This window comes from Pan paniscus, chromosome 19 (assembly GCF_029289425.2).
Source record: "Pan paniscus chromosome 19, NHGRI_mPanPan1-v2.0_pri, whole genome shotgun sequence".
Classification (NCBI taxonomy): Eukaryota; Metazoa; Chordata; class Mammalia; order Primates; family Hominidae; genus Pan; species Pan paniscus.
Genome location: NC_073268.2, coordinates 98,126,687 through 98,148,228, shown reverse-complemented (window position 1 = coordinate 98,148,228; position 21,542 = coordinate 98,126,687). Strand labels below are relative to the sequence as shown.

The window sequence follows — 21,542 nt, the reverse complement described above, 5'->3', positions numbered from 1 at the left end:
CGATACCCTGTCTTAAAAAAATAAAAACTGTAAAACAGTTATTAAGTTGAATCTCTTCAGGGCCTTGGGGTACGCAAAGATTCTTTTAGGCTGGATGCAGGACCTTGGGGTAGAACACAGAAAAACACTGGCATAAAAATAGGTAAATTGATAAATAAATTTATCTAAACAAAACACTTGTGCTCATCACAGGGCACTGTTAGAAACATGAAAAGGCACCAATGGGGGACGCAGTATTAGCAGTACATACACACAACATGACTTCTATCTGAAACTTAAAAATAACTCTGCCTGTTGATGATCAAACAAATAGCAGAAGAAGAAGCTGGGCGGAGGGTGAAACGTTTCACAAAAGGAAATGCAGGTCGGGCATGGTAGCTCACGCCTGTAATCCCAGCACTTTGGGAGGCCAAGGCGGTGGATCATTTGAGGTCAGGAGTTCGAGACAGCCAGGCCAACGTGGTGAAAACCCATCTCTACTAAAAATAAAAAAAATTAGCCAGGTGTGGTGGCACGTGCCTGTAATCCTAGCTACTTGGGAGGCTGAGGTAGGAGAATCGCTTGAACCCAGGAGGCAGAGGTTGCAGCAAGCCGAGATTGCGCCATTGCACTCCAGCCTCGGCAACAACAAAAAAAAGGAGATGCAGGAACAGTCACTATCATTAGTCATCAGGGAAATGCAAATTAAAACATGAGAAGCCATTACACATTCATCAGTGTGGCTGAAATGAAAAAAACGCGACAATGTCAAGTGTGAGTGAAGATGTGAAGCAGCTGGGACCCTCGTACCTTGCGAGTGAGAGGCAAAACCGTGCCACCCTCGCGAGAACTGTGTCTCAGGGTCTTAGAAAGTTCAGCACACAATTCATTACCCTGTGGGCCGGCAGATTCATTCCTAGGTAGGTTTTTTGTTGTTGTTGTTTTTTGTTTGTTTGTTTGTTTTGAGATCTCGGCTTACTGCAACCTCGGTTCACTGCAACCTCCGCCTCCCAGGTTCACGCCATTCTCCTTCCTCAGCCTTCCTAGTAGCTGGGATTACAGGTGCGCACCACCACCCCCAGGTAATTTTTGCATTTTTAGTAGAGACGGGGTTTCACCATGTTAGCCAGGATGGTCTCCATCTCTTGAATTTGTGATCTGCCCACCTCAGCCTCCCAAAGTGCTGGGATTACAGGCGTGAGCCACCGCGCCCGGCCTGTTGTTTGTTTTTGAGATGGAATCTCGCTGTGTCGCCCAGGCTGGAGTGAAGAGGCAGGGTCTCGGCTCACTGCAGGCTTCCCCTCCCGGGTTCATGGGATTCTCCTTCCTCAGCCTCCTGAGTAGCCGGAACGGCAGGTGTCTACCACCACGCCTGGCTAATTCTTGTATTTTTAGTAGAGACCGGGTTTCGCCATGTTGGCCAGGCTGGTCTCAAACTCCTGACTTCAAGTGATCCACCCGCCTCGGCCTCCCAAAGTGCTGGGATTACAGGCGTGACCCACTGCACCCAGCCTCACTCTTTGTTTTTATCCAAGAGAAATAAAAACACAGGTCCACAAAGAAATTGTAGAAGAATGATCCTGGCAACTTTGTTCATATTAGCTCAAAACTGGAGGCTGGGCATGGTGGCTCATACCTATAATCTTAGCACTTTGGGAGGCCAAGGTGGGTGGATCACCTGAGGTCAGGAGTTCGAGACCAGCCTGGCCAACATGGTGAAACCCTAGCTCTACCAAAAAATAGATAAAATTAGCCAGGCATTGTGGTTCATGCCTGTAATCCCAGCTACTTGGGAGGCTGAGGCAGGAAAACCGCTTGAACCCGGGAGGTGGAGGTTGCAATGAGCCGAGATCATGCCACTGCACTCCAGCCTGGGTGACAGAGCAAGACCCTACCTCAGAAAAAAAAAAAAAAAAAAAGCTGGAAACAACCCAAATGCACATCCCCCGGGGAGTTACGTTATTCACAAGAAGAAGCACCCTCTGCAACAAAAAGGAACCAGCAAGCACAGGCTCCCTGTTACTCCCCGTGGTGCAGGAGGCATTTTTCTGAGGGCATTAAGCACTTCAAAGTGTGCCTGTGGTGGGAGTGCTGTGTGGGCAGGACCAGCACTGGGTGGAATGTTGGGGGCGGGGAGCTCTCAGCTGCCTGCCCCTGCCCCCATGCCCACACTCTGGCAGTTTCTGGTGGGCCAGAAATGATGAGTGCTCATTTCTCTTCCACCCTGCAGGCACAGTTGGCGGGCAGCTCCCAGGTCTCCATGAGTACGGCGCCGTCGGGGGCTCCACACACACGGCCACTGCAGCCATGTGGGCTTGTCAGCACTGCACGTTCATGAACCAGCCAGGCACAGGCCACTGTGAGATGTGCAGCCTCCCCAGGACCTAGGGCGCCTGCCCTCTGCTGGCTAGGACCGGGCCCAGCCCAGCCCTTCCTGAAGCCAGAAGCGTTGCTGAGTGTGTTCCCTGTAACTGCCCCATAGTGGGCAGCCCTGGAGGAACAAGGGGCTGGCTGTCCTGGGCTCCCTGACCCACTGAAGCTTCTCAGCACGTTCCTCCCTGGAGAGCGGGCACCACGGCTGGTATTCTGCAGGCTGAATGCAGTCTCCAGACTGGAAACGCAGAGTGGCTCCTCACGCCTAATCCTGTTGACAAGTCCCCCACTGTGTTGGAAAGACCTCTCACCTCTACATGGCACCTGGAATTGGGGAGCATAGGGAGGGGCTGATGCTGCCACCACCCAGCCTTTTCTTTATTTTCAATGCTTTTTGTTTGGCCTCCCTGCCCCCCACGTTTTTCTGGCTGGGAGCTCTTGGTTACCCCCTTGTCTGACTGCTTGGTGGCAGACACCCTGCCTGTGAGGGCCACTTTCCTCTTCCAGTAGCTGTTGTCTGGTGGGGACGCAGTGGCCCTGGACACAGCTCCCCTCTGCAGGTCTGCAGGTCGGTTTGCTGCCTGCCCTCCTCCTCTCACCCGATGTCCAGGTGGGATTTTAAAGTCTGCATTGGTTATAATAACAGTTATCAGTAATTCCTGCCCAGAAGACTTTTATTTATTTTTTTTTAAGATAAAAACTGCACAAAAGGGGAGTGAGAGAGACTAGTTTCCACATCCTTCCCTCCTTTAGCGAAGCCCCCGAGGTTGTGTCCAGGGTGATGAGTGTGGACGGGGGCACCAGTCAGTTCTCCCTTGAAGTAAACCTCAGTGCCTGAGACTTTTCTACCAAGCCACACAGCTGCAGCAACTGCAGATACTGCGGGCTGAGCAGGAGCAGTGGTGGCGCCTGCCGAGGCTGCCCTGCGATGGCCTGGGTGGGAGAGCTGGGTCACCGGTGCCGATGCTCTGGCCCTCCCCAATACGCTGCTTCGTCCCACTGCACCGCCTGGCTGAGGGCGTTAGGGGCTGTGCCTCTTGTGAGGGCCATTTGGGACCTCCCTGGGGCACTGCACAATTGATAGTGTACCAATAGAGGGAGACTGGGCGATCTGGAACAGCACGTGGTGGGGTCCTGCGTGTGTGCTCTGCGTTCCTCTGTGGCGTGGCCAGGCCGGGGCATGGCTCTTACCCGGGGAGTGGTGGGCATCTCGATGCTTCTTTGCCTTAATGATGGCCACATCTGGGCTGCTCTGCACCCACGGGAGAGGCTGGCCCAGCTGCAGACTGCTTAGGGACTTCTGTGTCCATCCTGGGGGGTAAGCCCACGTGACCCACATTCTTGGCACTATGAACAGAGAACATTTGCCTGTTGGCTTCTGAAGTGGTCAGGGCCATGGCTGGCACCTCCAGGTCCGCCTGGCATGGGACACCAAGTGGAAGGCCCAAGCAGCTCATCTGCTCTTGGGACCAGGGGCCAGTTGGGTTGGGTCTGGTCACGGCAGAGCTGTTGTGGAGGGTCAGGAAGGGTGGAGAGGGGCTGGGTTGAAGCGGACTGCTGCGGATGCAACTCCCAGCTTGCCCACCACGGGCTGTCTGCTCTCCCTCCTAGCAGCTGTCACGCTGAAGTTTTGTCATCTGCTGTCTCCTCTGGTCCTGAGATGAGCTGTGAGCCTAGGTGGCCAAGGCTTCCTGCATTGCTTCCCTGTGAGTCCAAGGCCTTCCCCCACCACTGGGCAGAGGCTGGACAGCACGGACTTCTAGAGACAGCCGCGTTGCCAGTTCCTCTCCCATTCGCTTGTCCTTATCCACCACGCTATTATAGTTTACGTTGTCCTCCACCAGCATTTCCCTTACTCTGAAGTTCCGGCATTCACATCATTCATGTTTTCTTTTGTCTTTTAGCTAAAGGAAAAGCATTGGCGATTTGTCTGATTCTGGTTTTGAGTTACTCTTTGTTCAGTAATGCACTTTATTTTATTGTCCAAAGAGAGTCAGAGCTAAGCATACAGGCTTGGGGGTGAGCCCTGCTGTGAGAGTTCAGGCCCTGGGAGGCTCAGCCACCTCCTCTTGTGGGAAGGAGGTCTCAGCCCCACCTCGCATCTTCACCTGCCCTTGGTGTGGACACACCCTCTCATGCTACCAGCACCATAATCCAGTGGGGGTGACTGGGTGCACACCTGCCCAGGTGAACACAGCGGCTGCCAGTCTCCTGGTCCCGAGAGGAGGTGGGGCCTGGCCCTGGCTCCCTCCAACCAGCTGCTCCTGGGACACAGGTGCTCCTGCTTCGGCTCTGTTTCGGCTCACAGGTGTGCATCACTGGGCTTGGATTCGCATTACATTGACCCCAGCCCTGCAGTGGAACCTAATAAAAGCGCCTGAAGCAACTGCCTGGTCCTGGTGTGTCCTTCCTGCGCACTCAACTGTTGTCTGGCATCTGCTCAGTGTGGGGGGATTTGATAACTTGTCTCCAAGATATCACTGTTTTACGTGTATGTGCATGGTCCATTTAAAGGTGGGGATCCCACTTCTCCAGCCGATCCCTCCCAACCTTGGCTCCTCGATAAGTTTCTTAAAGTGCTAACATCTGGGGGAGGAGGAGAGTGCGTCAGTGTTTGACGGCCCCGCTGCCCTTGGGTGCCTCTTCTGCCTCTGCCGCACCTGTCAGCCCTGCGACTGCCCCACAGTCACTGCTTTGTGGACAGGTACATGTGGTCAAACAGCAGGTGAAGGACAAAGCCCAGGAAGGCCAGACTGCACAGGTGCAGCAAGGAGTGAGGCCTGGGGGTGACACGCTGCCTGTGTTCCTGCTTGAGCTGTCTTTCCCTGTGACAACAGAAAGCGTCTAGAACAAGTGCTCTCTGAGCCTCAGATAAGAGCCTGGCAGTCACTGTTCAGCACCACTTCGTCCTTTGGTCAGTGACTCATAGCTGACTTGAGCAGTTACTAAAAAAAACTCCAACTAATTCCTGAAGGAGGGCCCTGGGGTGAAGCAGGCCACAGGACAGTGACCAAGGTGTCCTGGCTTCTGGACTCCAGGAGCGAGAGGGTGAGTCCCCCAGCACCCGGACTCCAATCCTGCACCTTCAACACAGTGCAGTTCACTCGATTTACCCACAGCTCCTGGGATCGCTTGAGCCCAGGAGGTTGAGGCTGCAGCCAGCTGTGATCGCAAGTCCAGCCTGGGCCACGGGGTGAGACCCTGTCTGAAAAAAAAATTTAAAAAGCTGAGGTGAGGAGGCTCGGGAGGTTGTATCAGAGAAAGCAGCAGCCTGGGCCATGCAGTGAGCCAGTACCTGATCATGGCCGTCTTATGTGAGAGCCAGTGAAGATCCTTGGCATCCTCTTTGGTTCGATGTAAAGATAAAAGCCGGGCGCAATGGCTCACACCTGTAATGCCAGCACTCTGGGAGGCCGAGGCAGGTGGATCACCTGAGGTCAGGAGTTCTGGCCAACCCGGTGAAACCCTGTCTCTACTAAAAATACAAAAACTAGATGGGCCTGGTGGTGCACACTTGTAATCTCAGCTACTTGGGAGGCCCAGGCTGGAGGATCACTTGAACCCCGGGGGCAGAGGTTGCAGTGAGCTGAGACTGTGCCACTGCACACTCCAGCCTGGGCAACAGAGCAAGACTGTCTCAAAAACAACAACAACAACAAAAAAACAAAAACAAAAAAACTGGGTGTGGCAGCTCACACCTATAATCCCACCACTTTGGGGAGGCCAAGGCTGGTGGATCACTTGAGGTCAGGAATTCAAGACTAGCCTGGTCAACATGGTGAAACCCAATCTCCACTAAAAATAGAAAAAATTAGCCAGTGTAGTGATGTGTGTGTGCCTGTAATCCCAGCTACTTGGGAGGCCAAGGTAGGAGAATTGCTTGAACCTAGGAGGCAGAGGTTGCAGTGAGCCGAGTTTATGCCACTGCACTCCAACCTGAACAGTGTAAGACTCTGTCTCAAAAAATAGGCCAGGCGTGGTGGCTCATGCCTGTAATCCCAGCACTTTGGAAGGCCGAGGCAGGCGGATCAAGAGGGCAGGAGATGGAGACCATCCTGGCTAACACGATGAAACCCCGTCTCTACTAAAAATACAAAAAAATTAACCGTGCATGGTGGCAGGTGCCTGTAATACCAGCTACTCGGGAGGCTGAGGCAGGAGAATGGCGTGAACCCGGGAGGCAGAGCTTGCAGTGAGCCGAGATGGCACCACTGCACTCCATCCAGCCTGGGCGACAGAGTGAGACTCCATCTCAAAAAAAAAAAAGACTGTCTCAAAAAATTTAAAAAAAAATTTTTTTAATCTGTCGCCCAGGCTGGAGTGCAGTGGCGTGATCTCAGCTCACTGCAAGCTCGCCTCCCGGGTTCACACCATCCTCCTGCCTCAGCCTCCCGAGTAGCGGGGACTACAGGCGCCGCCACCATGCCCAGCTAATTTTTTTGTATTTTTAGTAGAGACGGGGTTTCACTGTGTTAGCTAGGATGGTCTCGATCTCCTGACCTTGTGATCCTGCCCGCCTCAGCCTCCCAAAGTGCTGGGATTACAGGCATGAGCCACCGTGCCTGGCCAAAATTAAAAAATTTAAAACATAGTTCTGGATGCCACTCCCCCATTAAATCAAGCAAATTGTACTGCTTAGAAATAGAACTCAGGCCCGGGGTTCGAGACCAGCGTGGCCAACATGGCGAAACCCTGTCTCTATTAAAAAAGACAAAAAATTAGCCTGGCGTGGTAGTGTGCACCTATAGTCCCAGCTTTTCGGGAGGCTGAGGCAGGAGGTTGGCTTGAGCCTGGGGTGTTGAGGCTGCAGTGAGCCGAGACTGTGCCACTACACTCTAGCCTGGGAGACACAGTGAGAACCTGTGTGTGTCAAAAAAAAAAAAAAAAAGGGAGAAGTCGGGTTCCTGGGTCCCTGCCTCACCTTCCTGCTGTGTTCTCCTTATTGGGCTGTGCTGCTCTGAGGAGAGGTCCCTCAAGGCCCAGCCCTCCTCGCCCTCAACACAGCCTGAAGCTTCATGGTTTTTCTCCCCTCAGTCTGACGTAAATTGACTCCTTCATATAATTCGTGCTTAGGGAGATGATACCACCTCCAAGTTGGGCATAGAAACGCAGTGTCCAGCGGTCTGCGCTGCTGTCTCGAAGGCTTCCGCTAGGAGTGTGTGCATCTTCCACACCCACGGACAGAAAGGCTGCCTCAGCCCTCATCACTCTTCGCCAAGTACAGGTGGGGCACGGCACAGCCCAGCAGCTGATGGAGAGCCGGCCTTCAGCCCTTCGCTTGTGTCTAACTCACCCCCTTTCCCCTGGGATCCATGCTTAAGGTCCCCCACATGACTACTGATCATAAATCTTGTTGCAGATAGGAGGAGCTGGGCTTGGCGTGGGGCCAAAAGCCTGCCAGCCCCCGGAGCAGAGTGGGGTGGGCAGCGGAGTAAACCGCGGGGTGAGGCTGCTGGTTTGGCGGGCCTTCTCCCACGTCCGTTTCCTCCTCCACGTGATCGTGATCATTTCCTCTAGGACAGTCTTGGCATGTTACCATCCGTATGGAAGAGATGGCCTGGGAGGACTGGATGGGGTTGGTGTGTGTGAGCGAGTGACTCACAAGGCTTCAGAGGGTTAAAACTAGCAGTCAGAAGACCTGCGGATTCCTGTGGGGAAATTCGGTCAGAAGACCAGCGGAGGATCCCTGTGGGGAAATTCACAACGATGCGGCATCTGACTTCCTGACTCTGAAGGCCAAATGAGATGCACCTGGCCCTCCTCTCCCCACTCCCCAGCATCAAAGACAGCATTTCCAGCCCAAACACCTTCAGAGCAGCCCTGGCGAGAAGAGAGGAGCAAGGAACTGACTCCAGGTGCCGCACTTGAGTCTGTCTAACCCAACATTCAGAATCAGACATCCCCGTTGCCTTGGGGTCAGTCCCCACCCCAACCTCAAAGGGGGGCGGTCAGGATGTCTGCAAGTGGTGCTTTGTGCTCCAGCAGGTGCACCCGGACTCCACGATGTCTCTGCCTAACTTCCAAGCCCAGTTTTGCAGCCCTGCCCCTAGACTCTCCCTCGAGGGTGTCTGGCCTTAGCGCTCTTCAGATTGGCTTCTTAAACGGAGGGAGGCGGGCCGGGGGCGGGGTTCCTTGGTCATTTACTTGTGAATGGTGTGCCTGGTTTCCGCTCTCTTCCGGGCATGGAGCAGGTATCCGTACTGCAGGCCCCTCCACGGGCGTTCTCTGGTCAGTACTTCTCTCCTGGAGGAAGTGGAGAGCTGCCAGGAGGGAAAGGGTGGAGGTATCTTGCCCTGGCTCACAGTCATTTTCTTGTCCTCTGCCCCCAACCCAGAAACCCCATTGGTGTACTCCCTGTCCCCACGTGTTCAGCCACGGAGGGAGGGACGCACTTCCACCTAAGCTGGCTCACTCCGCTGGGCCCTGAACGTGGGGGCGGCCGGGGGCGGCTCGCAGAGCACAGGGCAGAGACCCATCCCTAGGACGACAAGAGCCGGCGTTGCCCCACCCCGTCCCCGGCTGGAGTGCGCTCCGGCAGGACCCAGCTGCTCTCCGAGAGCCCAGAGAATCGAGGCGTTTACGCAAAAGCCCTAGTAGCTGAGCGCTTGCTCCGGGGAGACGCCCCGCCCAAGAGCAACCTCCGCTCGGCCAGGACCCGCTTCCCCACCCTGGGGAACCCGTGCAGCAGCCGGGGCCATGAAGCCGCCGAGGGCCCCCACCAGCCCGGCCGGGTCAACCTCGACCTGCGGCACGGTGCCGCGGCCCCTAGGAAGGCTCCCCTGCTCCCCGCGGGTCCCAGCGGCCGCCCCAGCTCCCGGAGCCCCTGCAGCGCGTCCTTTACGGCCCGCCCCCGGCACCGCCGACCGCTTTACGGCGGAGGTCGCGCCGCACAGCTGGCTGCCGTAAAGCGCTCCGAGGCGGAGCCGCCGCCGCGCGGCCGGGGCTTCTCACTCTGACGGGCCCGCGCGCACGATGGCCGGCGCCGCGCCGCGGGTCCGCTACCTGGCGGGCTTCTGCTGCCCTCTCGGGGGCCTGGCGGCGGGCAAGCCCCGCGTGCTGTGCCATGAGGCAGAGGTCTTCCTGTCCACCGGGAGCGAGCTCGTCTACGTGTACGACCAGGAGGGCGGGCTGCTGACCGTGAGCGCCGGCCCGCGGGGGCGGGAGGGACCGGGCGGGGGCGGCGGTTCGCGTGAAAATGAAGACCGCGGGCCCGCGCGTCGCGTCGGCCTGACCCGCGCCCCGGTCCGCAGGCGGCGTTCCGGTTCCCCGACCAGGTGTGGCACCTGGAGCTGCTGGCGCCGCGCAGGTTGCTGTACGCGCTGTGCGCCCGGAGGGGCCTTTACTGCCTGTCGCTGGACCACCCGGGCAGGAGCAGGTGAGGGCGGGCCCGCGGCCTCCCTCCCGCACACTCCTGCTGCCCCCGGACTGCTTCAGAGCGAGCAGCCCCACCTCATCGCGCTTGGGGACCCGGGCTGCCGCCAGCTCTAAAGCCTCGGCCGCCATCCCTGCCCGATTATCTGGAGCCCCTGCCCCCAGCACTCTTTCTGCAAGTGTCTTGCTCACAGTCCTTAGTAAGTGGGGTTCACATGGTTAAGCCCACGGCGGGGCGCGGGATCCTGTCCTTTGGGCCCTGGTGGCCCGGTGCTGTCTGGTGAGACACGCCCCCGAGGTTGGGTCTTTATTGGAGGGAGGAGACAGCAAAGGCACCGTGACCCCGAGTCAGTGATCAGTGGACACCATCTGGGTTGGAAGGAAGCGAGCTCCGGGCAGCCAGGCCTGTCTTCAGTGCAGAGCCAGCAGCTGCTGACCGCGGCCCAGGCTGTAGAGGGGGCAGCCTGTGCACTTTGCAGCCTGGGCCTCAGCCTGCCGGTTCTATGCTGACAGGTGTCCGTTCACGCTGGTTTTGGATGCCTGGTACTTCCTGTTAAGAGTATCCTTCGTGGGGAAGGTGGGAGGCCATGTGGCAGATGGACTGCTGAGCGGCCTTGGGGGTCACTGCGGGAACCCCTGAGCCAGACTGTTCCATGCCAGGTTATTGTGAAGAGAACGTGGGAATCCCACCCTGCCCAGGCCTGACCAATGCGTCCCTGTTCTCAAAGGTCTACGAGCCAGGATGACAGGGACAGCGAGGACGGTGACCAGCCTTCCCCCGTGATCCCTGTGGACCCCGATGCCTGCATCCTTCCCGATGCTGCGCTGTGTGCGTTCACCTTGCTGGACAGTGTGCTGGTCACCCTGGTGCAGGGCCCTGCCCGATGGAAGATGCAGCTGTTTGAGCAGCCCTGTCCTGGGGAGGACCCCCGGCCAGGAGGCCAGATCGGTGAGGTGGAGCTGTCCTCCTACACGCCCCCAGCCGGGGTCCCAGGAAAGCCTGCAGCCCCCCACTTCCTTCCAGTGCTGTGCTGTGTGTCACCATCAGGCTCCAGGGTCCCGCACGACCTCCTCGGGGGCTCTGGGGGCTTCACGCTGGAGGACGCCCTCTTCGGGCTCCTCTTTGGAGCTGATGCCACCCTCCTGCAGTCACCTGTGGTCCTCTGTGGTCTCCCTGATGGCCAGCTCTGCTGTGTGATCCTGAAGGCCCTGGTCACCTCCAGGTCAGCCCCTGGTGACCCAAATGCCCTTGTCAAGATCCTCCATCACCTGGAGGAGCCCGTCATCTTCATAGGGGCCTTGAAGACAGAGCCACAGGCTGCAGAAGCTGCAGAGAATTTTCTGCCTGACGAGGATGTGCACTGTGACTGCCTGGTGGCCTTTGGTCACCACGGCCGGATGCTGGCCATCAAGGCCAGCTGGGATGAGTCCGGGAAGCTGGTGCCCGAGCTGCGGGAGTACTGCCTCCCAGGCCCTGTGCTCTGCGCTGCCTGTGGCGGGGGTGGCCGCGTGTACCACAGCACCCCTTCTGACCTCTGTGTGGTGGATCTGTCTCGGGGAAGCACCCCGCTGGGCCCTGAGCAGCCCGAAGAAGGCCCGGGAGGCCTGCCCCCCATGCTGTGCCCAGCCAGCCTGAACATCTGCAGTGTCGTCTCGCTGTCCGCGTCTCCCAGGACGCATGAAGGTATGAGCTGCTGTCTAAAATGAAAGATGAGAGCCCAGGGTGGAGCACCCTTTTTGGCTGTCTGCTACTATCAGGCCGCCTTCCTTTCCTGGGCTTGTTCTTTTGCAAGGCTGACGGATGCTGGTACAGCCTAGTGGTTAACTGTCTTGTCTCAAGGTCAAGCCAGGGGCTGGTGGTGGGTCTACCTGTTGCTCTGCCTCTGGGGTCTAGGGTGTGGCCCTGGGCCTGGTAGGATCTGAGTTTGCTGCTTGCTGGCTGTGGACTTGGAGGAAACTGCATCTTGGGGGTCCGCCGCAAGCGCCTCCTTGGCAGGTCTTATGTGGCAAGCAGCCCAGGGAGGTCTGTTCCGGACTTGCCTTTCTTCCAAAGGCTGCAAACGCTTGCTCGTGTCATGGTGTGGCCTGCCCGTGAGTCTGCTCTGGACCAAAGGCAGATGGCATTGTGGAATTCTAGTTTTGTGTTTTCCACAGAAAAAGCCAGAGAGGGTTTTAGCTGTGTGTGCCCAGTGTTGGGGTGAGAGGAATAGAGCCACACACCTCCTACCAGTGCACTTCCCCAAGTGTGCTCACGTTGTGAGCATGCTAATAAATCTCGCCACAGAAAATACATACACAGCAGAAGAGAAGGGCTTTGAAGGGAAACGCCAGACTGTCTCCACTGCGGAAGAGAGGGCTACGGGTGGGATCAGAGATGGCGTGGCTCGGGGCCACTGACAGAAGCCCAGGGTGGGGACAGTGCATTTGCCTTGGGACTTTCTCTTCCTCACTGGACACTGGCCTTGGCCGTCTTCCAACTTCTTTCCTGGAGTCCAGGGAAACACCACCGAGTGTCATGCTGCTTGCCCCTCCCAGCCGCTGACCAGGCCCGATGTGTGTCTGTCACCAGGTGGCACCAAGCTCCTGGCCCTGTCCGCCAAAGGCCGCCTGATGACCTGCAGCCTGGACCTGGACTCTGAGATGCCTGGCCCAGCCAGGATGACCACAGAGAGTGCAGGTCAGAAAATAAAGGAGCTGCTGTCTGGAATTGGCAACATCTCTGAGAGGTGAGCAGCTCAGCTCGGACCGGGTAGAGGCTGGCGCTGCCATCCTTGGGAGGTAGCGTCCCTGTGTGGGGTCGTCCTGGGTGGCAACGGTCCAGGCCAGGCCATTACTTGGCCTCTTTTTTTTTTTTTTTTTTTTTTCTGAGACGGAGTCTCACACTGTCACCCAGGCTGGAGTGCAGTGGTGTGATCTCGGCTCACTGCAAGCTCCGCCTCCCGGGTTCACGCCATTCTTCTGCCTCAGCCTCCCAAGTAGCTGGGACTACAGGTGCCTGCCACCACGCCCGGCTAATTTTTTGTATTTTTTAGTAGAGATGGGGTTTCACCTTGTTAGCCAAGATGGTCTTGATCTCCTGACCTCGTGATCCGCCTGCCTCAGCCTCCCAAAGTGCTGGAATTACAGGCGTCAGCCACCGGGCCCGACCCTACTTGGCCTCTTTTTTTGAGAGAGAATTTCACTCTGTCGCCCAGGCTGGAGTGTTGTGGTGCGATCACGGTTTAATGCAACCTTCGCTTCCTGGGTTCAAGCGATTCTCCCGCCTCAGCCTCCTGAGTGGTTGGGATTACAGGCACCTGCCACCATGCCCGGGTAATTTTTGTATTTTTAGTAGAGATGGGATTTCGCCATGTTGCCTAGGCTGGTCTCGAACTCCTGGGTTCAGGTGATTTGCCTGCCTTGGCCTCTCAAAGTGCTGGGATTACAGGCGTGAGCCACCGTGCCCGGATGTTACTTGTCCTCTTAAGATGTCTTGAGAGCCTCATGCGTCCCACTGTTTGGTGACAGGCTACCCGGCTACCTCTGGAAGATAAGCCGGGACTGCCCCCCAGCAGCCCACCCTTTCTCCCTAGTGGGGCACGGGAGACGTCCCCTGCTGAGTCCTCACCCTCCCTGCTCTCAGCACAGGATCCAGTGTGCTTTTCCTCCCGCAGCACTGGCTTCGGGACGTTCAGAGAGAACACACTGAGTGCGCGCAGCCTCCCCTGCTCCCCTCACATAACCACTGGGGTCCCCAGAGCGAGGGGCCTGTCACTCCAGGTCCCTGTGGTTTAGGGCTGTTTCTGTAGTGCCTGCGACCCCCCTGGTTTTCACTGTGAAGGCTGCAAGGGAGAAAAGAGGCCCGCTAGGAACATTCTGGGGAGCCAAGGGGAGGGTAATGCACCACCTGGCCCCTGCGTGGCCCAGATGTGCGTGGTGGGCTTCTCATACCTGGCAGATTAGCCTAGGCCCCCGGAGCACCAGCTTCACCCTCTGTCCTCTTTCCTCCTGTGGCCCAAGAGGAGAGGTCAGGTCAGATGGCTGGAGGCAGCTTCCAGAGAGGCTCGGTGTGGGTGGGGCCAGGAGAAACATGCCCCTGGGGCGGGGGCTCACTCTGGCGTGGCTCCACACCCACCGTGTGCTTGTCGTGGAGCCAGGCTCGGTGCCTACCAGGCCTGAGTCAAGATGTGGCACCTGGTGCTGTGGGTGTCCCCCCCCTCCTGGGGGTCATGTCTGTCCTTCGCAGAGTGTCTTTTCTAAAGAAGGCGGTTGACCAGCGGAACAAGGCACTGACAAGCCTCAACGAGGCCATGAACGTGAGCTGCGCACTGCTGTCAAGCGGCACGGGCCCCAGACCCATCTCCTGCACCACCAGCACCACCTGGAGCCGCCTGCAGACACAGGATGTGCTCATGGCCACCTGCGTGCTAGAGAACAGCAGCAGCTTCAGCCTGGACCAGGGGTGGACCCTGTGCATCCAGGTGCTCACCAGCTCCTGTGCCCTCGACCTGGACTCGGCCTGCTCCGCCATCACCTACACCATCCCCGTGGACCAGCTCGGCCCCGGTGCTCGGCGGGAGGTGACGCTACCCCTGGGCCCTGGTGAGAACGGCGGGCTCGACCTGCCCGTGACCGTGTCCTGCACGCTGTTCTACAGTCTCAGGGAGGTGGTGGGCGGGGCCCTTGCCCCCTCAGACTCTGAGGACCCCTTTCTGGATGAGTGCCCCTCCGACGTCCTGCCCGAGCAAGAGGGTGTTTGCCTGCCCCTGAGCAGGCACACAGTGGACATGCTGCAGTGTCTGCGCTTCCCTGGCCTGGCCCCGCCACACACACGGGCCCCCTCCCCACTCGGCCCCACCCGAGACCCTGTGGCCACTTTTCTGGAAACTTGTCGGGAGCCTGGCAGCCAGCCAGCAGGACCCGCCTCCCTGCGGGCCGAGTACCTGCCCCCATCTGTGGCTTCCATCAAGGTGTCGGCGGAGCTGCTCAGAGCTGCCTTGAAGGACGGCCACTCAGGTTGGTGGCACTGCTTGGCTTTGCTCAGCCTTGGGGATTTTTTTTTTTTTTTTTTAAGAGACAGGAACTTGCTCTGTTGCCCAGGCTGGAGTGCAGTGGTGCAATCATGGCTCACTGCAGCCTCGAGCTCCTGGCCTCAATTGATCTCCTCTGGGCCTCCCAAAATGCTGGGATTACCTGCACGAGCCACTTCACCCCACCCACCTCGGGCCTGTGGACATGGGCTGTTCCTCCCTCTCCCAGCTGCTCCTGGGGCATCCTGGCCCCCCAGCCCAGCGAGCTCTGCTCAGGAAATGAGCTTCGCCTGCGTTCTCTCTGCTGTTGGGCTCTGGCCTTATGTGGAGCCCTCTCACCATGTATTTCTTTTCAGTTATGTTTTTTAAACCTATATATGGAAGCGTAACCTAAATACAGAAGAGTCACAAAGGAGCAAACTGTGAGCTTCACAGTGCGGGCACCCGGGGAGGGAGGCAGCTGCGCTCACCCCAAAGCCCCAGCACCGTTCATCAGGCATCTATGAGCTCCACGAAATGGAGTGTGCAGTCCCTTCTTTGTGTCTGTCCTTTGCTCCCCCATGTGTGTGAGACCCTCTGTGTCGCAGGTGCAGATGTCACCGTTCTGCTGCAGATGGGTATTTGGATGGTTTCTGGATTTGGGCTTGTGCAGAGAGGGCAGCCGCAGCCATCCCCTGGGGTGTTTCTGCCCAGTGCCGGGCGGAGCTGCCTGCTCCTAACGTCGGCTCCCAGGAGCATTAGCAGGTCCCCCAAAGTGAGGTTTTCACCTTCCACAGATCGTAACTGCCACCACCCATCGTAGGACTTGTTCAGCAGAGAAAGTTGAGCAGTGGCCTCCTTCCTCTGGGTCAGCTGGCCACGCCGCAGCTTAGGGTGGGGCTGGGGACAGCTGGGATGCTTAGATGGCTCTGGGAAGGGCACTTTGGGGCAGGTATGCAGATGCCCACCTGGTAGGATCGGCTGAGCCCACCTGGTAGGATCAGGCTGAGCTCTCGGCTGATGCCTCCCCTCCAGGCGTGCCCCTGTGCTGTGCCACCCTGCAGTGGCTCCTTGCTGAGAATGCTGCTGTGGACGTCGTGAGGGCCCGAGCACTATCTTCCATCCAAGGAGTGGCCCCTGACGGCGCCAACGTTCACCTCATCGTCCGAGAGGCAAGCAGGGGTTCAGGGAAACGAGCCACGGCACCAGCAGTTCTCGGGGTGGGGCCCCTGGGCCGGAGCTCGGGAGGACCCCTCACCCTGGGTGGGGGCCTGGCAGCCTTTTCCCAAGCTTCCCGGAGGATTCTGATGTGACAGTTTCCCCTCGCACCAAGCAGACCCCACTCAGGCAGGGAGGGCCTTGCAGCTCAGATCCCCGAGGACTGACCCTGTCCATCCCTGTCTGCCATGGGGGCCCCCTTCCCCTGCACAGGACTGAAGTCATAGCGGGTTCCACAGTGCTGCCACCAACACCTGTACCCCAGGAGCAGCAGCCCCGCTAACCCTCTGCACTGCCAGAAGGCTCCAGACCTGTCGTGGAAGCCGCTGAATGGCAAATGGCACTGCTGGTCTCCAGCCCCTGTCGTGCACACCTTTCCAGAGACTCATGACTGTGGTGCCTCCAGCACACTCTCAAGTCCCACCAGCAAAGGCTCTTGCAGGGTAGCCCAGGCTGCCAGGACACGTGTGTCCCTGAGGATGGGCAAGGCTGCCTGGGGCTCAGAGTCTGCACTTGGTTTTGGTTTTCTTTGAGACAAGGTCTCGCTCTGTCTCCAGGCTGGAGTCCAGTGGTGCGATTTTGACTCACTGCAACGTCTGCCTCCTGGGTTCAAGCGATTCTCCTGCCTCAGCCTCCTGAGTAGCTGGGATTACAGGCACCCACCACCACACCCAGCTAATTTTTGTGTTTTTAGTAGAGATGGGGGTTTCACCATGTTGGCCAGGCTGGTCTTGAGCTCCTGACCTCAGGTGATCCGCCCATCTCACCCTCTCAAAGTGTTGGGATTACAGGCGTGAGCCACTGTGCCCGGCCCAGAGTCTGCACTTGGAATCAAGCCTCGGCCCTCGGGTACCTTGGCTGCCCTCTACACAGCCCTTTCAGCCCTGATGCTGGGGTCTGTTGGTGGCCCTGCAGGTCGGTGCTGGCGGCCCCTGTGGGAGAGCCGCAGGTGACCGTGTCCTCTCTGGGCTCCCCAGGCCCCTGGCGTCTCACCTCATGTGCTGTGTGTGCAGAATAAGCCCGGCTTCCTGGCTCTTGGCCTGTTCTTGCCATTTGTTGTCCAGCTCAGCTCAGTCCAACCTTCCTAAGGGACAGGTGGGTGTCCCATAGATAGGCCCAGCAGCTCCCAGTGCCCACAGCGATGCCCTAACCCTGCTGCCAGAGGTGATCTGTGATGCCTGGTGTGGGGGGACGGATCTGGGCCCCCCAAGGGCATGGCAGGATCTACATGTAGGTTGTCCACAAGGTGTGTCACAGTAGTGGTCTTCTGGAGCAGGTCCCAGTGTGGCTCGAGGCCCTGCGTGAATTCCACAGGTCTGAGGGATGGTGTCTTCCTGGACACATCTGGGTACAGAGCAGGTTCTTGCCATTGGTTGGTGGCTGGTTTTTCAGGTGGAAAAAGCTAAACCAGGGTACTGAGCTCTGCTCCTTCAGGGTATAGGACAGCCCAGGGCAGGGGGTTGGGACCATCTCAGGGCCACGTGCTGCCAGCTGGGGAGGCTCCTGTGTAGCCTGAGCCCCCCGGGCAGGTGGGAGTGCCATAGGCAGGCAGTGAGGTGGCTCCTGTGTTGCAGGTGGCCATGACCGACCTGTGCCCAGCAGGGCCCATCCAGGCCGTGGAGATTCAAGTGGAAAGCTCCTCTCTGGCCGACATTTGCAGGGCGCACCATGCCGTTGTCGGGCGCATGCAGGTATGTCGGCCCGCTCGGGAGGGTGGCCAGGATCTTGGGTCGCTCACTAAGGTCCCTGCATGGGACCCTGTACCTGCTGGCCACGGGGTCTGCGGCTCCCTGCCAGGGAGTTGTAGGAAGATCCAAGCCCGCTCTGCCGCTGAGTGCGGTGTTGTGCATTGGGGCTGTGGGCGATGAGAGGCATGGGGTGGACCCTCTCAGGAGGCCAATGCTGCTCCCCAGGTGTGCCGTCACCCCCTGGGCACCTGTGTGAGTCCAAGGACTGCCCGGGCTACAAGGCCAGTGGGTTTCTATTTGTGACCTGCGAGGTCAGCCCAAGGTTTCCTCCCTTCTCTGGCTGGGCAGAGGCTGCCTGGAGAGGCCGTGGCCTGGGCGTGGATCCTAGAACGAGGTGGTAGGAGCCTCCACATCTTTGCCAAGAGAGTGGAGTTTGCAGTTCCCCCCACTCACAGCCCCAGGAGTTCCCTGGCACGGGAATAGCTGCTTCCATGCTGTGCCCAGAGCCAGCTTGGGTCAGCGGCTGCCAGATCTGAGAAGAAGCTCTCCAAGTTCCAAGCTAAAGTCTAAGCTTGTGCCCGCGGGAAGGCATCTGTCACGCCCGCCCGCTAGGACTGTAGCGCAGCTTTGGCCCATATGGTGGGTCTGCAGCGACCCTAGAAACCGGTTCTGGAGTTTCTTTTTAGGGGTGGTCCCTGCCTCAGCTCCACCTGGGCTTGTTATCAATGTGCATGCCCAGGCCTGCCCAACCCTGAGACCCAGGGCCTGCAGCCTGACGCCAGCTCGACTCCCGTGGGCACTGTGGTAATGCTTGGAGACCAGGCCTTTCTGTGAACAGTGGCTCTGCCAAGCCCTGGCAGGTGGCTCAGATGGCCGACCCCAATGAACACATCAACTCACGCAGCACCATGACCCAGAGATCTCATTTGGTGCAAGGACCCTGTGCCCTGCACTGTGACACTGCCATGACCCTGATGAGCATGTCACGCAGCACCACGACCCCAGTGATCTCACGGCACCACGATGGGGCTGCCTGGGCTTGGGGGTCTAGTCCTGAGTGCTGGGGGCACCAGGGGGTTTTCCAGAGCTGAGGTGTTGCCTGTCAGAGGAAACTCTGCCCACTGGACCATCTGGTCCCCAAGAAAGTCCCATCCCCTGCCAAGAGCAGAGCTCCAGCCCCTGGGTTTGTGTCCAGATATCCTTTTTCTTACAAGGACACAGTCGTGTGGGGTCAGACCCACCCCAGTGACCTCATCTTGATCATCTGCAGATACCCCATTTCCAGACACAGCCAGGCTCTGAGTGCTGGCACTAGGGCTTCCGCATGAATCTGGGGGGCCTGAGTCAGCGCCCAGGAGCCCATGCACTGCTGCTGCCTCCTGGACACAGATCTCATCTCGGGCTGCAGACCTTAGTGTCCCCCAACAGCTAGGTGCCCGCCCCACGAACAGGAGTGCTCAGGACCCTGCCCAGCACACAGTGCAGCCACCAGCACTTCTGGAGCCCCAGGCAGGCCAGTGCTGCCCCTCAGGGTGTCGTCTCTTCGCAGTTGCTTTGCTCCAAAAGCCTGCAGGAGCCTCACTGCCCAGGCTCATCTGGAAATTTAGTTTTGTTTGTTTGTTTGAGATAGAGCTCTGGCTCTGTCACCCAGGCTGCAGTCCAGCGGTGAGATCTCTGCTCACCGCACCCTCTGCCTCCCAGGTTCAAGCAATTCTCCTCCCTCAGCCTCCCGAATAGCTGGGATTACAGGCTCTGTCACCACGCCCGGCTAATTTCTTTATATTTTTAGTAGAGATGGGGTTTCACCATGTCGGTCAGGCTGGTCTTGAACTCCTGACCTTAAGTTATCCGCCTGCCTCGGCCTCCCAAAGTGCTGGGATTACAGGTCTGAGCCACACCTGGTCCCATCTGGGAATTTAGATCCAAGCCCAGGGAGCCAGTGCTGCAGCCCACACGGGGCTGGGCTGCGTGAATGAGTGAATGGCCAGGCCAGGGTCTCTGCACAAGACGCCGAGGCAGCTCCCTGGCTGGTCTGTTCTCCTGAGCGGCCTTCAGGCCTGAAGCCCAGGATGGGAGAAGGGGGCAGTAGGCAGCTCTGGATCTGCACAGAGTGTGGCTCTTGGGGACAGGGAAGCTCCCAGCAGTGGAGAGAAAAGAACCAAACGAGTTCGCTTCCAAGAAACTGTCAGGCCAGGGGCTCTGTGCCCTGCCGCTCTGGAGGGCAGGAAGTCGAGATGAACAGCAAGATGGAAAACAGCAAAGTGCTGGGGTGGGGAGGGGTGCCAGGCAGGGAGGCAGCACCAGGCAGATAGAGGGAGAGGGTCACCCTGCTCCAAGGGGTGTGGGGGCAGGTGCTGGGGCACACCCTCTCCAGCATGTCTCCTGTGTCCCCCCAGACGATGGTGACAGAGCAGGCCGCCCAGGGCTCCAGCGCTCCTGATCTCCGTGTGCAGTACCTCCGCCAGATCCACGCCAACCACGAGGTGAGCACCCGGTTCCCCGGGCAGTCCCCTTCACCTGGGTAACCAGGAGCGCCCATCGCCAGGCCCCTCTCCAGTCACTCGGGGTCCGCAGAGTCCTCACAGCGCATGGGCTTCGCTCCCATGGGCCTGGGGCAAAGTCCGAGCGGCCATGGCTGTTCCTGCCCCTCATCCTACTTGAGGGGCTGGGTGTCCAGGCCAGGCTGCATGTCCCATGTTTTAAGGTTCCGGATGAGTGTTCTTCCTCGGACCACCTGCCACTTCCCAAGTAGGGTCCTGCGAGTGATGGGTCCCCCAGAGGTACCCAGTGACATCCCCAGGGCCAGGTGGGGGCCTGAGCTGTGTCTGCTTCACCTGCAGACACTGCTTCGGGAGGTGCAGACCCTGCGCGACCGGCTGTGCACGGAGGATGAGGCCAGCTCCTGTGCCACCGCCCAGAGGCTGCTGCAGGTGTACCGCCAGCTGCGCCACCCCAGCCTCATCCTGCTGTGACCAGGCGGGCCTGCCCCTGGGCTCTGGCCACGCTTCCAGCCTCTGTCACAGCCCCCCAGGCCTCATGGGTTAGAGGGAAACCGAGCTGGCCTGGCCAGAGCCGTCAGGGAAGGTAGGACCTGGCCACGTAGGAGCAGAACGCTCATGAAAGTGCTTGGAGGCCGTGGAGCACAAAGCAGATTCTGATTGGGAGCAACCGAGGCGGGCTCTGAACCTGGCCGGTCCAGCTTCGCGTCCTCTGCTGGTGTCTCTCCTTCTCTGACCACGGCCGCAGCCCCTGCACTCGCCTTCCTCACTGCTGGGCAGCCTTCCCGCCACCGCAGCAGCCCCTGAGGCCAGGAGGCAGTGCAGTGCATTCTGGACCCGGAGGGCCAGAGAAACAGGATTTCTGGGGTTTGGACTTGGGGTGAGTTTGTAACTGTTGCTGCCACACCACCAGGAGCACCGGCTGCCCCTCTGGGTGGCAGTACCAGGTGCCCCACGGTACCCTTGTCACACTGTTCACACCTGCCCGGCTGCCCACTCTGGGACCCCGAGGTAGGAGGATGCTCCCTGAGACCAAAGCACAAAACAGCATGCAGGGAGCTCCTGCAAGTGCCCGTGGCCTCGTGCCACACCAAGGGCCATCGGGTGGCCTGTGGCCGGAATGCTCAACAACTAGGTGCCTCCGGCCGGGGCAGTACCCAGCACTGTGCACTATTTTCAGGGCCACTCAGGGTGGCGCTGTGGCCCGGGGGGGCGCCCTGAGCCCCAGCCCCCAGCCTCCTCCCTCAGCCTGGGCTACGGCCCACCTCCTGGTGCTGGTGTTTTCATCTGGGGAGGGTGTTCGCGCCGCTCCCGCTGCAGGCACTGTCCGCGATGAGTGCGGGTAGGAGCCGTGAGGTGCTTCTCTGCTGTGACAAACGACCCTGTCTGTGAAACTTCAGGCCTCGGCTGTTTTTTCTCGCCCCTTC

The 21,542-nt window shown here is 58.8% G+C and overlaps 2 protein-coding genes across 5 annotated transcripts in view; both read left to right on the top strand.

Moving 5' to 3' along the window:
* Positions 1–4,738, top strand: part of NPLOC4 (NPL4 homolog, ubiquitin recognition factor) — an 80,153-nt gene extending 75,415 nt beyond the window's left edge. The window contains exon 17 of the mRNA XM_034943113.3: positions 2,210–4,738. Within this exon, the coding sequence (XP_034799004.1) occupies positions 2,210–2,367 (158 nt within the window). The 3' untranslated portion in view covers positions 2,368–4,738. The remainder of the gene's footprint in view (positions 1–2,209) is intronic.
* Positions 4,739–5,984: 1,246 nt separating this feature from the next.
* FAAP100 (FA core complex associated protein 100) lies at positions 5,985–21,514 on the top strand. 4 transcript variants are annotated; one of them, XM_034943109.3, is made up of 9 exons: positions 5,985–9,489; positions 9,603–9,727; positions 10,452–11,407; positions 12,293–12,449; positions 13,949–14,304; positions 15,747–15,883; positions 17,504–17,620; positions 20,014–20,100; positions 20,458–21,514. In XM_034943109.3, the coding sequence occupies exons 1-9, from the start codon at positions 9,325–9,327 to the stop codon at positions 20,587–20,589; spliced, it is 2,232 nt and encodes a 743-aa protein (XP_034799000.1). In that variant the 5' UTR covers positions 5,985–9,324; the 3' UTR covers positions 20,590–21,514. The 4 variants fall into 4 exon arrangements, with proteins under 4 accessions (XP_034799000.1, XP_034798999.1, XP_034799002.1 ...); XM_034943108.3 differs by having other exon boundaries at positions 6,809–9,489; positions 13,949–14,718; XM_034943111.3 differs by lacking the exon at positions 9,603–9,727 and having other exon boundaries at positions 9,353–9,489; positions 13,949–14,718.
* The last annotated feature ends 28 nt before the right edge of the window (positions 21,515–21,542 follow it).